The 15,315-nt window shown below is 37.0% G+C and overlaps 1 protein-coding gene across 1 annotated transcript in view; it reads left to right on the forward strand.

Moving 5' to 3' along the window:
* Positions 1 to 15,315, forward strand: part of CFTR (CF transmembrane conductance regulator) — a gene marked incomplete at both ends in the record, with an annotated part of 172,619 nt that overhangs the window by 60,679 nt on the left and 96,625 nt on the right. The window contains 2 exons of the mRNA XM_080700885.1: positions 5,196 to 5,378; positions 9,171 to 9,362. Of these exons, the coding sequence (XP_080557011.1) occupies positions 5,196 to 5,378; positions 9,171 to 9,362 (375 nt within the window). The remainder of the gene's footprint in view (positions 1 to 5,195; positions 5,379 to 9,170; positions 9,363 to 15,315) is intronic.

Here is a 15,315-nt window from a genome sequence, read left to right on the forward strand (position 1 = left end):
AAGTTTTGTGAAGTTGAGGGTCTTGGCTGAACTTACACCAACAGGGACTGAAACTGGATTTTGTACCCAAATATCATAGTCTGGAACATTTTCCCCAAGCCACTCTCTCCTGTCTGACTGTGTCTTTCCCTCTAGTCTTTGTCACCTGTCAAAGCCCTGATGTTCCTTGATGGCATTTACTTTGGATGGTGTCACTTATTAAACCTCTGCCCTCATATCTGGGACTTCAACATCCACATGGTTTTTCTGACACTGTTCTTAGAAATTATGTTTCCCAGTGACTTCATCAGCAATTGTCCCTCTTAATCATATCCTGAGCTTTGTTAGCACCCAGTCTTACCCCACTTTGGAAATGTCAGGCTCTGAAATCTTTTGCTCATCCTAGAAGTTCCCCATCCTCTAGCTCTCTTGAGCTCTTAATCCTCCCACTACTGCCTTTCAGTTGCACCAAGATTTGTAGCTTCTTTAATTCTCCCTTTTGGATCCTCTTGGTTTATCCTCTGTTTATTCCAAGATCAACCTTTTGGTACGTCTCCCAGCTGCACTCTCAATCCCATTTTTCTTTTGCTATTTTTTGTCTTTTCTTTTATTGTACAGGGGATTGAACTCAGGAGGCCTCTACCTCCATGTTACACCTTCACCCTTTTTTCCCCCTTTTATTCTGAGTCAGGGTTTTGCTAAGTAAGTGTCTTGCTAATTTGCTGAGACTGGCCTTGAACCTGTGATCCTCCTGTTTCGCCCTCCTAAATACTGGGATTACAGGTATGCATTACCACAGCTAGTTTGCTGATTTTTTTCTTAATGTAAAACATTCATTTTATCACTTTGGTGAAGGAAGGAAATATTGACTGAAGAAATTATATACTCTAGTCACCTGCACGATTTTTGCATTTGTTGTTTTAACCTCAGTTGGGCCTGCAATCCTTCTTGGCAAATCCTTTAATTTGTTTTTAGTTAATTTCCCTTATCATTTCCCTAAAAGCTGCTCTAGAATTTTACCATTTTTTTGAAACCTCCTATCTCTGTCAGGATCTTCCCACTTCAATTCCATGGTCTTGCCTTCTATAATACATAGAGAAAATAGAGACCATCGTTACCTACCAATGCTTCTAACTTTTCTTTTGGCTTCTGTAATTAACTTCTACACCTTATTGCTAGTCTAAAAGAAAGATGTATGCTTCCTCCTGTTTTCCTTCCCCTCCTTTATCTTGCTTTATCTTCTCAAACCAGGGGACCTGCAATTCCTCTCTTTAGAAACTTCAACATTTTTTTCAACTGACTCTAAATATTTTTGTGTTAAAACTTTCCCCCCATAACTTTTGCCCACCCCAAATAATTTTCCAACTTTATCACTCTTCTTTCCTTTTTGGTCAGACCTGATCTTGCTGCCTCCTCATGGACTTCTCCCTACTGTGATCTGGATTCTGCCTTTATCAATCTATTAAAGTATTGTTTCTTTCCTGGAATTTATCACTTAGTTTAGCTTTAGCGGAACTATTTCTCCAAATTATTTTAGCCCAAAGTCTCAGTTTCTGAGTCTGCCTTTCCCGCCACTTCAATGGTGATGGACCACTGGTCCTCCCAAGCATCTTCTACCATTTCAAGCTGTCTGTGGATGACCTTATCCAGGATGAACTGACCTCAATGTGCTGATGATTCTCAAATGTAAATCTCTGGCTCCAGTTTCTTTCCTGAAATTCATTCATGTGTCTCCAAATTCCCTTCATGCTCCTCATGCACTTCACATTCCTCACTCCCCAAGCTTCAGAAACCTACTGGTTCCAGGACATTCTCTATGTCCCTTCATGACATCACCCAAAATGCAGGGCCTTGATGAGTTCCATGTGACTTCACCTCTGCTTCAGACCTGTAAGTTGGGACAATGTCTTTCTAAGTATTAGGAAGTTGAGGCTTAGAGAGTTTAAGCAACTAGAATAAAGCTGCTCAACTAGCTAGGACATAGCTAAAATGCCAGCCTAGGCTTCTCTGATTCCAAAGCCCTTTCTCACTCATCAGACTGAAGCTTATTTTTGCTTTATAAAGAAGTGACCAGATGGTGAGGTGGTACATGCCTGTGATCTTAGTTACTTGGGAAGCTGAGACAGGAGGATCACAGGTTTAAGATCAGTCTCAACAACTTAGTGAGACCCTTGGCACCTAGGGAAATCCCGTTTCAAAATAAGAAATAGGATAGGGAGCATGTAACTCAGAGGTAGAATGGTCCTCGGTTTAATCCTCAGTACCAAAAAAAAAAAAAAAAAGAAAGAAAGAAAAGAAAAAAGAAAGAAAGAAGAAATAATGATGTGACTGTTGGTTTACTGTATCTAAGATGGTTTCCCATATGTGACTTTAGTTAGTGCCCTCAACAACTCAGGAAGATAAAGTTCAGACTTTTATGACTTCTCAGATATTACCCATTTAGTTGAGGTGAAATAAAGGCAAAGGGGGTCATAACCACTGCTTCCTCAATATAGGATCCTGTAGACATGGAAACAGTTTAGTGATACTATAAATCAAATAAGTACAAACAGGATCAATAGTGATTGCATATAAAACTACACACATGCAAAGACAAAACCAACAAAAACCAAAATACAACAGTGTTGACAAGGTTTCCTGATAATTAGCTCTTTTATATACTGCTAGAGGAAAATTTAGAAATATTTCTGAAAAACTTGAAATTTTACATACCATTTGCTCTGGAAAATTCTCTCATAGGAATTTATCCTAAGCAACAAGAACAAGAGCTATGACCCAAGATTTACAGAAAATATATATACATCATAGATTCATTGATTAAATTAGAAAAGAAACCATCTAATCGAGAACTGTTTATAATTTTTCTATACTCTGTGATACTGTCCTACAATTAAAATTATACTAAGAAGAGCCGGGTGTGGTGGCGCACGCTTGTAATTCCTGTGCTTGGGAGGCAGAGACAGGAGGATTGCGCAGGTTTGAAGCCAGCCGCGCGTGCTGGCTTAGGAGACCCTGTTTCCAAATAAAAAAACATGTAAAAGTAGGTCTGGGAGTGTAGCCTGGAGGTAGAAGGGCTTCCAGGAACCCCAGTACCACCAAAAAAAAAATTATACTAAGAAGAATGATTAATGCTATTTGAAAATAGTTATGATTTATAATGTCATAAAAATAGATCACAAACCTTATGTATAATTTATATTAATGTCAAAAAATAATATTCCTGGTTACATATGTACATATGTATGATATTTATATATTTACACATATAAAAGAATAGAGAGATATAAGCTAAAATGTTAAATTTGGTTATTTTTCAGTGGTACAACAAGTAATTTCTATTTTTTGCTTTTTTCTTTCTTCCTATTTTCTAAATTTCTTGAAATAAAATGTCTTTCATAATCAGAAATAAGAGTTATTAATAATGATCTTCCATTGGCTCAAGTCTTTGTTAGATAAAAGTTGTTATAGTTTGGATATATGTTAGACATGTGTTGAAAACCTGTGCCCAGTGCAGCAAGGTTCAGAGATAGTTCATGGCAAGCGGAGGTATGTCATTGAGGGTGGGGCTAGGGGACTATATAAATCCGGAGGCCCCTTTCTCTTGCTCTCTCTGTTTCCAGCTGTCATTACTGAGAGTGAGTTTCCTCTGCTACATGCCTTTGTCTGTGGTTTCTGCCTTGAAGCTATCAGCCATGGACTGAACCTCTAAAACTGTGAGCCTAATAAACTTTTCCTCCTCTAAGTTGTTCTGGTGAGGTATTTTGGTCACGGTGACAGAACAGTGAACTAAAAAATAATCCTATTTCTAAACATGGTCAACCAAGCGCCTTAACAACCTTTGGCATCTTGTCAGATATACCTGACGTGGCCACTCACCATCCCTGTGGCTTTTGTTCTTTTAAGCCTAAATCACTCTGTGTGTGTGTGGATGTGTCTTCCCGGAACACCTATCACAATGTCTTGATCTTGTGAAATCTCACTTCCATCCTTCATAGCTAGCCTGTATGTCCATTCGTGTACCTGGTCAAGGTGAATTGGTTGCTCTCTCAAATGTACCGCCATACAGGTCGATATGGTTTTTAACTGCAGCACCATATACATTGCAGTATGAGTATTTACTCATGTGTCATCTTCCATATGGGATTTTTGAAGTGATCTCTAAGGCAGAGGTGGCATGCACAAGTATCTATTATATAAATAAATGAGTAAGGGAATAACAAATATCTTTGTCTCATTTTTAAATACATTATGCTCACTCCTTAAAGGCTCTGCTTTTAGTTGTCAACCAACTGCGGGGGACGTTAGGCACTCACGTTATAAGAAAAAGAAGTGATGGTCTTTGAGTTTAATTTTGAAAATTGTATATTTTTAATGCCTTTTTCAGTAGATTTGTACATGTTTCAGCATAGGTTTAAGTGGTATAAAATGATGTTATTTACTATTTATTGTATATCTAAATGTGTGAAATGGATTCTTATCAAAGTGCTGGACCTGTAGTTTCAGTCACATGTGACTTTGGTCATTTAACCTTTCCGAGTCAGAGCCTACAGTTTGAAAGAGGAAGGTTGAGCCAAATGTTGTGCCTCCATGGAATTTCAGTGGTTGGGAGGCTGAGACAGAGACAGGAGGATTGCAGGTTTGAGGCCAGCCTCAGTGACTTAGATTATCAGCAATCTAGCAGAAGAGGGAAAAAAAGAATGAGAAAAATAAAGAAAAGAGGAAGATTAAATAATCTACCTCATTTATTATTATACCAAGGATGAAATGATGATATGTATGCATGTACCCAGATTCTAGGAGAAGTCATTCATATATATATATGTGTGTGTGTGTGTGTGTGTGTGTGTGTGTGTGTGTGTATACATATATACATATATACTACATATATATTTATAAACTATACATATATATTTATATATATGTGTAGTTTTTAATTAAATTTAAGCTTACCTTTAAATTTGATAATAGACAAATATTTGAGAAAGGGCAATTATGTTTCTATTAATTACTATACTTATAATTTTTGGATATTTTGGGTCATATACTCTAGAAATCATGTGCTCTATAATTATGTACTCTAAAGTAATGTTTTATTTAATATATATTATATATTTTTATAATGAATTATGTGCCATGTTCTTTTCAAACTAATTATACATATAAAATATCTTGAAAATATCTAAATTACCTTTTATTTTTAATGTATATTTTAACAGGGATTTGGAGAATTACTTGAGAAAGCAAAGCTAAACAACAACAATAGAAAAATTTCCAATGGTGATAACAGCCTCTTCTTCAGTAACTTCTCCCTTCTTGGCACCCCTGTCTTGAAAGATATCAACTTCAAGATAGAAAAAGGACAGTTGTTGGCAGTTGCTGGATCTACTGGAGCAGGCAAGGTAGTCAGTCCCTTTTATTCCTCATCATTAAGAACTTAATTGGACATACACTTCTTTCTCTCTCTTCTTTTTCTAGTTTTTTCTATTATATACGAAGTTATTTTGGAGAAATTCTTACATTGGCATTAAAATACTTGGGTGTAAGCTGAGCATGGTTGTATATACCTGTAATTCCAGTATTTAGGAGGCTAAAACAGGAGAATTGCAGAATCAAGTTTAGCTTTAACAACTTACCAAAACCCTTTTTCAAAATAAAGAATAAAATATAGCTGGGAGGTGGTTCAAAGATAGAATACCCCTGGGATCAGTCTCCAGTAACACACAAACACACACACACACACAAACAAAATACTTGAGTATACTTATATTGTTCCTTATAAATTACTCCACTCATAATTTCCTAAAGCTTTTAATTTCTTCATATTGTTTCCAGTGGCTTTTTCTACATCTTTATATTTTTTCATTGTATTCACCACAGTGTCTTGAACATGGTAAGCTTTCGATGTCTTCATTGAATGAATGAATTATCCATTATTACTAGTCATTAGTGCACCTTTTCACAGCTTGAACAAAAAAAATGTGGCTTAGATTTGACTTTAGTTATCATATAGGCAAAACTTTTCCATTTTGTTGACATTAGAAATTTAGAAAATGAACTCAGATATGCTTATGATATATTATGAAAATATTATTGAGTGGGATAATTCTTTGAGAAAACATTAATTTGTTCAGTGGACAACCTCTCTTACTCACCAAGTGCCAAGAACAATTTATTGTATTTACATACACTCAGGAAATTTGGGGATACATCCAATGGAATCTAATAGGTTAGAAGAAAAAACAGCTAAAGGATCAAACTTTTTTTTTTTTTGGTGGTACTGGGGGTGGAACCCAGAGGCTTTCTACCTCCGGGCTATACTCCCAGACCTTTTTATATTTTATTTGGAAACAGGGTCTCACTAAGTTGCTGAAAGCCTCACTAAGTAGCTGAGGCTGGCTTCGAACCCGTGCGATCCTCCTGTCTCAGCCTCCCAAGCGCGGGGATTACAAGCGTGTGCCACCACGCCCAGCAAAGGATCAAACTTTATTGTCACCAGAAGAAAAGACTTTATATTGATTTTCAAGGATATGGCTCTCATGCAGATTATGATAAATAATCTCTTCTCTACTGAGTAAGTAAATTTAAAAGACATGAAGAAATAAAATTAGAGATAAGACAGTGCTTTCTAGTGTTGGAATAGGCTTCTAAGGGCAACAAGTATTTGCTTTGGAGGTCTATAAAAGTAGGACCTTATTCTTTTTGACTGTCATTTTAGCTGTGGTTCTTTCTAGAAATATAAGAAAAAGTTTAGTGATCTCATGATCTATTTTTAGAATTCTACCCAAGGCCATAAGAAAGAAAAAAGAAAGAAAAGGAAGAAAGAAAAGAAAGAAAGGAACAGTGGTGCTATAAGTTAAAAATGTAAATGAAAATAAAAATTAAGAAAGAGACCTGACAGCCAGGCGTGGTGGCACACGCTTGTAATCCCAGTATTTGGGAGGCTGAGACAGGAGGATCACAGTTCACAGACAGCCTCAGCTACTTAGTGAGGAGGCCCTTTGCAACTCAATGGGACCCTGTTTCAAAATAAAAGAATTAAAAAAAAATAGGGCAGGTAATGTAGCTTGGAGGTCAAATGCCCCTGGGTTCCATCCCCAAACCCGCAAAAACAAAAAACAAAACCAAAAAAACAAAAACAAAAAAGAAAGAGACCTGAGAGGCAATTGTCTATTAATATTTAAGATCGGGAGAGCTGTATTTTGAAGAATTTAGTCTGAGACATGAGAAACAGAGCTCCATATAAAATTTCTAGTCAATGTATGTGATGTCCACAATGCTGGTAATAGAATTTGCTTATTGTTTGTTCCAGTTATTTTCCTACATGTAACATAGTTCTTTTAGATGAGATATCTACAGTGGTGTGTTTTATTATTATGAAATGGCCTTCCTTTTTATTATTTTTAACTTTTAGTTCTTATATAATATTACTAGCCATTTTCACTATGAAGAGAAACTTACACCGTAGAAAGAACTGACTTTAAAGAGGTTAGAGATAATCTAAAAAATGTTTGCCGGTGAGAGGGTAGTATGTGTGCTTCATAGAATTTTAAAAATGAATTATTAATTCATTAAGATAAGTTGAATGAAAGATGGAATTTAGCTTTGGAATTCTAAATTGTGAAAAATGCCAGTAATTAAAACTCAGACAATTCTATTAAAAGCCAATAAGCAAGTAATTATGGGCTGGACTTACGACTGCATCTTTTTGGAAGCTGCTAAGAAGATGGGCAGAGGAAGGCAGTGGCCACTTAGGGATAATTACATACTTCTGAGAAATATAGTTTGCCAACTCAATCTAGGAGAATGTATTTTTGTAGTTTGGGTAATAGAACATTTCACCTTATTGGACAAAAGATATATTCAAAATTAAATATTGAATAGCTAGAAATATTAGCATTTTAAGTTAAATTTCATCCCCCTCAATTTGATAATTTCTACTAAAAGCCTTTAAAAGAATCTAATAATCCTTCTACTTGTATGACATTTCTTAATATATATGCAGAGGTTTTTTTGACAGGGCCTTGTTAAATTGCTAAGGCTGGCCTCAAATCTGTGATCTTCCTGTCTCAGCCTCCCAAGTACTGGGATTACCATGCACAGCTATTTGCATAGATTTTATATAAAAATCCTCAGAATATAGCAGTGTGTATGTATATGATATTCTCTATGATTTAAATATGAAAAATTCTCCAAGATGTGTACTTCAGTGAAAAATGCAAGTAATAAAACTATATAGTATGTTAACTTCTGCCTAAAAAGAGGTTAAGAACAATAAAAATATATTGATAGTATACACGGAAAACCATCTCTGGAAAGATACTAAAAATAAATAAGATTGAGGTCACAGCATTGCTTTCGATAACTATCAGAAGAAAAAAGGAATCAAGTGGTTATCTCTGTGATTTTGGGTGTACTTTCCATCTCTGAATTTTTCAAAGTTTCAGCAAATTAAGATATATTATTTTGTTGGCAGAACAATAAAGTTATATTTAATTTTATCATTCCTCTAGTATAATAATCTAGACTGAAAAGGAATCATATCTCACTCATTTTTATAACTCAAGGACTACAACTGTACCTCCATTGCAATAGGTGCTTTCCACAAATTAACTGAGCGTCTTTTGTACAATGCTTTCTTTGTTGTTGTTGCTGTTGTTCTAATATACATTGTTTTTTCTACTTGGGAAACTTCTTCAGGTTGATTTATGAAGCTAGGTTGTCTGTACCATCAGTGTCTGTGATTTAGATGCCTGTCTCACCGATGCCCCCAACTAAAAGCTAGTGTGCAGCATCTCACTGGGGTATGGAATTTTTTAGTCCTTGTTGTCCCGACCACAACTGAAGCAGTTCTGGGGTCCTGTTTTCAACCCCAGACACCATGTTGTTTTTATCACCTACCCTGGCCTAACTCTAGCACTGAGATTTAGCTTCGCCTTATAATTGAGCTTTTGAAATAGGGTTTTTCTAAGTTGCTGAGTCTCACTAAGTTGTTGAGCCTGACCTTGAAACTATGATTCTCCTGTCTCAACCTCCCAAGTACTGAGATTACAGGTGTCTGCCACCCACCAAGCCAGACTAGTGACTCTTTTAAAATCAGAATACATATCTCTGCCTACAATGATAACCAGAGACAAGTGGATCCTGAGGGTGATTTCATCAAATGCCTTAATAACAATGATTTTTATTTCTAGACTTCACTTCTGATGATGATTCTGGGAGAGCTGGAGCCCTCCGAGGGAAAAATTAAGCACAGTGGAAGAATTTCCTTTTGCTCTCAGTTTTCTTGGATCATGCCTGGCACCATCAAAGAAAACATCATCTTTGGTGTTTCCTATGATGAGTACAGATATAGGAGTGTCATCAAAGCATGCCAACTAGAAGAGGTAAACAATTATGTGAAAACTGCTGATATGCATAGGAAACCTTCAAATTACCCCAATTCTATACTTAGATGCCTATTAATTCAGTCATTTACATATATTAAAGTTTGCTCTAGGAGTAAGTTACCATGAGTGGGTTGTGAAAGCACATGATCTTTTCTTTATGAAACTTATATATACAAAAAATAGATGCAGTCTGTTTTTAAACGGTGGGTTGGTTTAGTCACAATAAAAACTCTTGATGAAATTGTAAGAATTGTATTTCTACATTAATGAAATATAATTGTCTTCAGGAGACATTTACATGGCATGCATTTTTTTTTTGGTGGTACTGGGATTCCTGGAAACCCTTCTACCTCAGGGCTACACTCCCAGACCTATTTCATATTTTTATTTGGAAACAGGGTCTCTTAAGCCAGTGCGGTTGGCTTCGAACCTGCGCAATCCTCTTGTCTCCGCCTCCCAAGCACGGGGATTACAAGCGTGCGCCACCACGCCCGGCATGACATGCATTTTTTACTCCAAAAATTATATAAGAAGAATTTAAGAATTTTAATAACAGCATAGCCTAATTGAATTACTTCATCTGCTAGTGGAGAATCAAAGAAGTAAAATAGTCATCTTAAAATTATCTTTTCTTCAGCCTTGAACATATAAACAAATAGCTCTATTGACTGAAATTCTCTGTAACATAGTCACTTAAAGATGATGTTATCTCACTTAATAAGAATTGAGAAATGGGCTAATTATCTGAAAATTACTTAGAATATTCCAGGTGAAGCCAGGGTGTAGATATTAATATTGTATCATGGTGAGTTCAGTGGTTATGGATATAAGTGTTAGAACAGAGAATATAAAATTATGAAGGTTATTGGCATTATTATCTGAATAGTGGTCCTGATTCAAAATCAATAATCTTTTTTTATTGCAGCACTGGGGATGAAACTCAGGGGCATTCTACCTCTGAGCTATGCCAACAGCCGTATTTTTTTATTTTTTTACTTTGAAACGGGGTCTCACTGAGTTGCAAAGGGCCTCACTAAGTGTAGCTGAGGCTGTCCATGAACCATGATCCTCCTGTCTCAGCCTCCCAAATGCTGAGATTACAAATTTGTACCACCACACCCATCCCAATAATCTTTGATAGATTTGGCACTAATGGATTCTTTTATATCACCTTTTATGAAAAAACAAAGTTGTAGTTGAAATAAAATGAGGCTCAAAATACAGTGTACAATGAAAAAGGGCTAACTGTGGATTAGAGAGGGTTGTGTGCTGATACAAAGGGCTTTCCGTGAGTGCACTGACATTCAACAGTCTACTCTAAAAGCCTATTCTCTTTTTGCCTGTATACTCTGAGAGCTTAATGAGAAGGAAGGCTATCCTATAAAAGTGTTGGATTTCTTGTGATGAAGATATCTGCTGTTCCTCAAAAGCTCTTTTTTCAGGAACAGTATTTCACAACCTGGAGATTGGAACACTCTGAATTTTTCTGAATAACAACGACAAAAATCTAAGTGTCTCTAGAGAACATTTTTTTTTTCTGGAAGGTTTCAGGGATGTAAGAGTGTTAATCCTTGGTTTACTTACTCCTGAGTAGAAAGGCTTTCCAAGATTTCTGCTAGGCTTTCTTTATTTTTTTGAATATTCATTTTTCTCACAGGTATGATTTTATAACTGCTGCTTTGAGCCCCTCAAGTAAACTCATCAAATATATTTAATCCAAGTTTAACTTAGTTATATTACTAGTTATAAATTCAGACCTGTTGTTCTCTCATTTGTGGAATGAGCATTTGCCAACTTCTGAACATGGTCCTTACCCTGGGACAACCCAGTTGAATGAGAGTCTGTTTTTGAAAGGTTCATAGTAGAGTGTCCTTTGTTAATAATGAAAGATTGTATGGCATGTGGATTATATCTCAGCAAATCTGCTGGCAATAATGAAGAGGGGGAGGAGACACAGCAGAACACATTGTTCCTTTTTTATTCTTTTATTGATGTATTATAGTCTTACATCATAATGTAATTCATAGTGATAATGACATATGTGCACACAACAGTTTGTGGGTTTTCTTCTAGCTGGCTTTCTTCCCACTACTCCTTTCCCCATAGCTGAGTGCCTGCATGGCCAGCCTTAAAATTATTTTTGGAGTGTATAAGTCAGTATTTATTTTCCTATAGTCATAGGATTGAACAACTATCACCACAGTTTCGGTCTTTCTAAGAGAAACTCCGTACTCATTAGTAATCAGTTCTTATTTTTTTTTGTGCCTGGTTAAGTGAGGTACACACAGAAGGTGCGTAATGCAGTGCCTGGCCCAAAGTCCATTTAGTAAATATCAACTGGCTGTCACTTTCCTCTGAAGAGGAGAATACTGTCACAGAGGATTCCTGAGGGGAAATGCCTCTGAGACTCAGTACTTGTGAATGACTATTGTGGAGAAAGGGTGAAGGAAAACAAGGATATTCCCTGAGGAAAACAAGAATTATGAAACCAAATTATGAAAGTAATCAATATGAGTTTTGATGTTGACAAAACTGATTATAAGAGACACTTATGAAGATGGTCATTTAATATGGTAGTTGGTCTGAAAGACACAATCAAGAAAAGCTGGGAGATCCTATGGGGGAAAATCAGATTATATGAGATCTCCAAGGTTTGGAATGTGGGCATGTTGGTTCCATGCTTGAGAAATGGCAGTGTGTGGGGGGGGAGTGATCCCACATTCTATGTTCCTTTGAGAACCATGGATATCACTTGTGTGATGATCTTATGGCAGACACTGTTCATCGTGGTGATGGCAGATTGGGTATAGTTAAAAATGTTATCATTCCTCTGTCAAAAGATTTATAGGCTGCTTTGGGGGGCGTGCACACAAAGAGCTCCATTCTTTTTTAATTTTCTTTATTTTTATGTGGCATATATTGAAAATGGCATATATTCAGACTATGCTTGGTACCCTCTGCCCCACTTCTCTTCCCCCCTCCTAACAATGAGTGTCCAGGTTAACCATGCTGTATTTATATTTTTACACAAATTCGAATGTAGCTCCTTCATTAATCAACCTCAGCCTTCTTCCTCTTCTATCCTTCTATTCTAGCTTTGGTGAGGTTTCTCCTCCATTGTCTGGAGTCCCTCTGGTATCCCTAATACTCCATAGTTTGAGCATATTAGAGAAAACATAAGTCCCTTCTCTTTCTGTGCTTGGCTCATCTCACTTAACATAATGCTCTCCAGGTCTTTCCATCTTCTTGGGAATTACACGATCTTGTTCTTCTTTATAGCTGCGTAGAATTCCATTTTGTGTATTTCCCATAATTTTGCAATCCATTCATCTGTTGATGGAGACCTAGGTTGGTTCCATATTTGGGTTATTATAAATTGTGCTGCTGTAAACATGGGTATGCATATGTTATTGTAGTTCTCTGATTTCAACCCTTTTGGACAAATACCCAGGAGAGTATAGCTGGATCATAGTGTAAACTAGTTCAGCCACTATGAAGATCAGCGTGGAGATTTCAAAGAGCTCCTTTCAATGTGATATGACAAGTGTGTGGCTAGAGGTACCCTCAGGGCACTACAGAGATCCAGTGACTTTCAGCCTGCCTGGGCAGTTCATGGATCTTCTAAAAGCAGACACTTTGAAGGATGAGTCAGAGATAGAAATCAGAGGAAAATGTATGCACAGAAATGCAGAATATGAAACCACTTGGTCAGTCCAGGGAATTACAAGCATCTTGATAGGACCAGAGTGTGTTGTGGAGACAGTGAGCTGCAGGGATGGAGGTGAAGAACCCTCTCATGGACACCTGCCTCAAGAATTGGTCTTGGAAAACTATAAGTAGGGGAATGATGAAATTAATCACGTCAGAGTTCAGATGTATCACATTGTGACAATGAGGACAGCACAGTGAAGGTGGGCACAATTAGAAGCTTTGTGGGGTTGCAGAAAGAGCCTAGATTTTGAAATCTGACAAAGCCAGATAACCAAAGTCACTTAACTTTGATGTATACTGCATTATATTATCTGCAACATGAAGCTAACAGTTATTTTGTAAAGTTTTCCGGATTCTCTTGGCACATAGAAAGTTCTTTTTATTTTTTTTTTGGTGGTGGTGGTGGTGGTACTGGGGTTCCTGGAAACCCTTCTATCTCCAGGCTACACTCTCAGACCTATTTCTTATACTTTTTTAAAATTTGGAAACAGGGTCTCTTAAGCCAGCGCCGCTGGCTTCGAAACTACGTGATCCTCCTGTCTCTGCCTCCCAAGCGCGGGGATTACAAGTGTGCACCATCATGCCCAGCTTAGAAAGTTCTTAATAAATCAGTAGCTATTATTATTACTAATTATTACTATTATTGATGGTACTATTTGATATTTTGACTAGAAAGAGGAAGACTAAAAGGAATCTATAGCAGTAATCAGATAATGCTCATAATGGATAAGAGACCACAGTTAAAGTGAGAAGATATGAAATGTCATATTTATGTATTATTTGCATCAATATGAAAATAAATCAGGGAAAAGGGCCTTTTCAGGAAAGTGTAAGCTTTTCCCTCAATAAATTAGGAGAGAGACTGTTTTAAGATGAAGGATTCCCTACACATTAGTCACAGTAGGAATCAGAGGGGGCCCTGTGGATAGGCTGTGGGTTTAGGAAGGAAAGACATAGAGGTGAACTACACAGAATGGAGCGTCTGATCAAGGAAGAAGGATCACAGGTTTGGCTGATAACAAACTAATGGAGCATGTGACTGGGTGGGATTTAATAAAGAATCACTATGATAGCTATGACCTCTACTTCATTTTTTTGTTGGTTTTTTGCGATACTGTGGATGGAATTCAGGGGCATTCTACACACCCTAACCCTATTTTCATTTTAAAATAGGGTCTCACTGAGTTGTAAAGGGCCTCACTAAGTAGCTGAGGCTGTCCACGAACCGTGATCCTCCTGTCTCTGCCTCCTGAATGTTGGGATTACAATCATGTGCCACCACGCCTGGTTTCTACCTCTTTTTTTTTTTTTTTTTTCAGTACCGGGGATGGAACCCCCAGGGGCATTCTAACTTCAAGCGACACCTCAGCCCTATTTTTTATTCTTTATTTTGAAACAGGGTCTCACTGAGTTGCAAAGGGCCTCACTGTGTAGCTGAGGCTGGCTTTGAACCTGCACAATCCTCTTGTCGCAGCCTCCCAAATGCTGGGATTACAAACGTGCACCACCACACCCGGCTCTACTTCATTTTTAATGTATAATTGACTCTTTGCCTAAAGTGTACAAAAATAATTCAGTTTTTTGCTTCAAAGAATGTTTAAGGTTTTTCTATTTCTGTCATCCTAATTTTGGTAACCAAATTAGGCCTCCCTAGCTCCTTCTGATAGGCAAAGGCACCCAGGCATTTCTTAAATTTCTTATTCCTTAAATTGGCAAATATAGTGAGCACAAATAATAAATCAGTGTGTCATTCTCTTCTGTGCTGAATGTTTTGTATATGTTCTTCTTATCTATCCAACTACAGGGATAGCAACTCCAAGAACATTATTCTGGTTTACTCTACCTAGAACATTAATAGAATAGTAAATTTTTGTTGGATGGCTGTTTTGGTACTGTTTTAAAGTAGTTATGTCGGTTGCAAGAATTTTTCTTAGAAACTGTTCTTCTCTGAGTCTTGTGGTCTTAGAGTTTGAACAGATCAGTACATGCTAGCACAAGACGACTGGGAGTCACAAATTAAAATCACTAAAAGTGCTTGTCTGCCATGACAGTTAAAAATCATGGTTTCCTATTTTCAGTGACTTAAGAGCTTCCATTGTTGTATTTTCTTCTTGTTATATAAATATTCTCACCTTTTATAAATCCAGTGAGAACCTCCCAAACAGCATAATCCCTGTGTGGCAAATGAAGAGGTTATGTGTTAAGTACCAAGGAGTTTTAATCATAGGAACATGGGATC

This window comes from Muscardinus avellanarius (genome assembly GCF_963383645.1).
Source record: "Muscardinus avellanarius genome assembly, chromosome: 9".
Lineage (NCBI taxonomy): Eukaryota > Metazoa > Chordata > Mammalia > Rodentia > Gliridae > Muscardinus > Muscardinus avellanarius.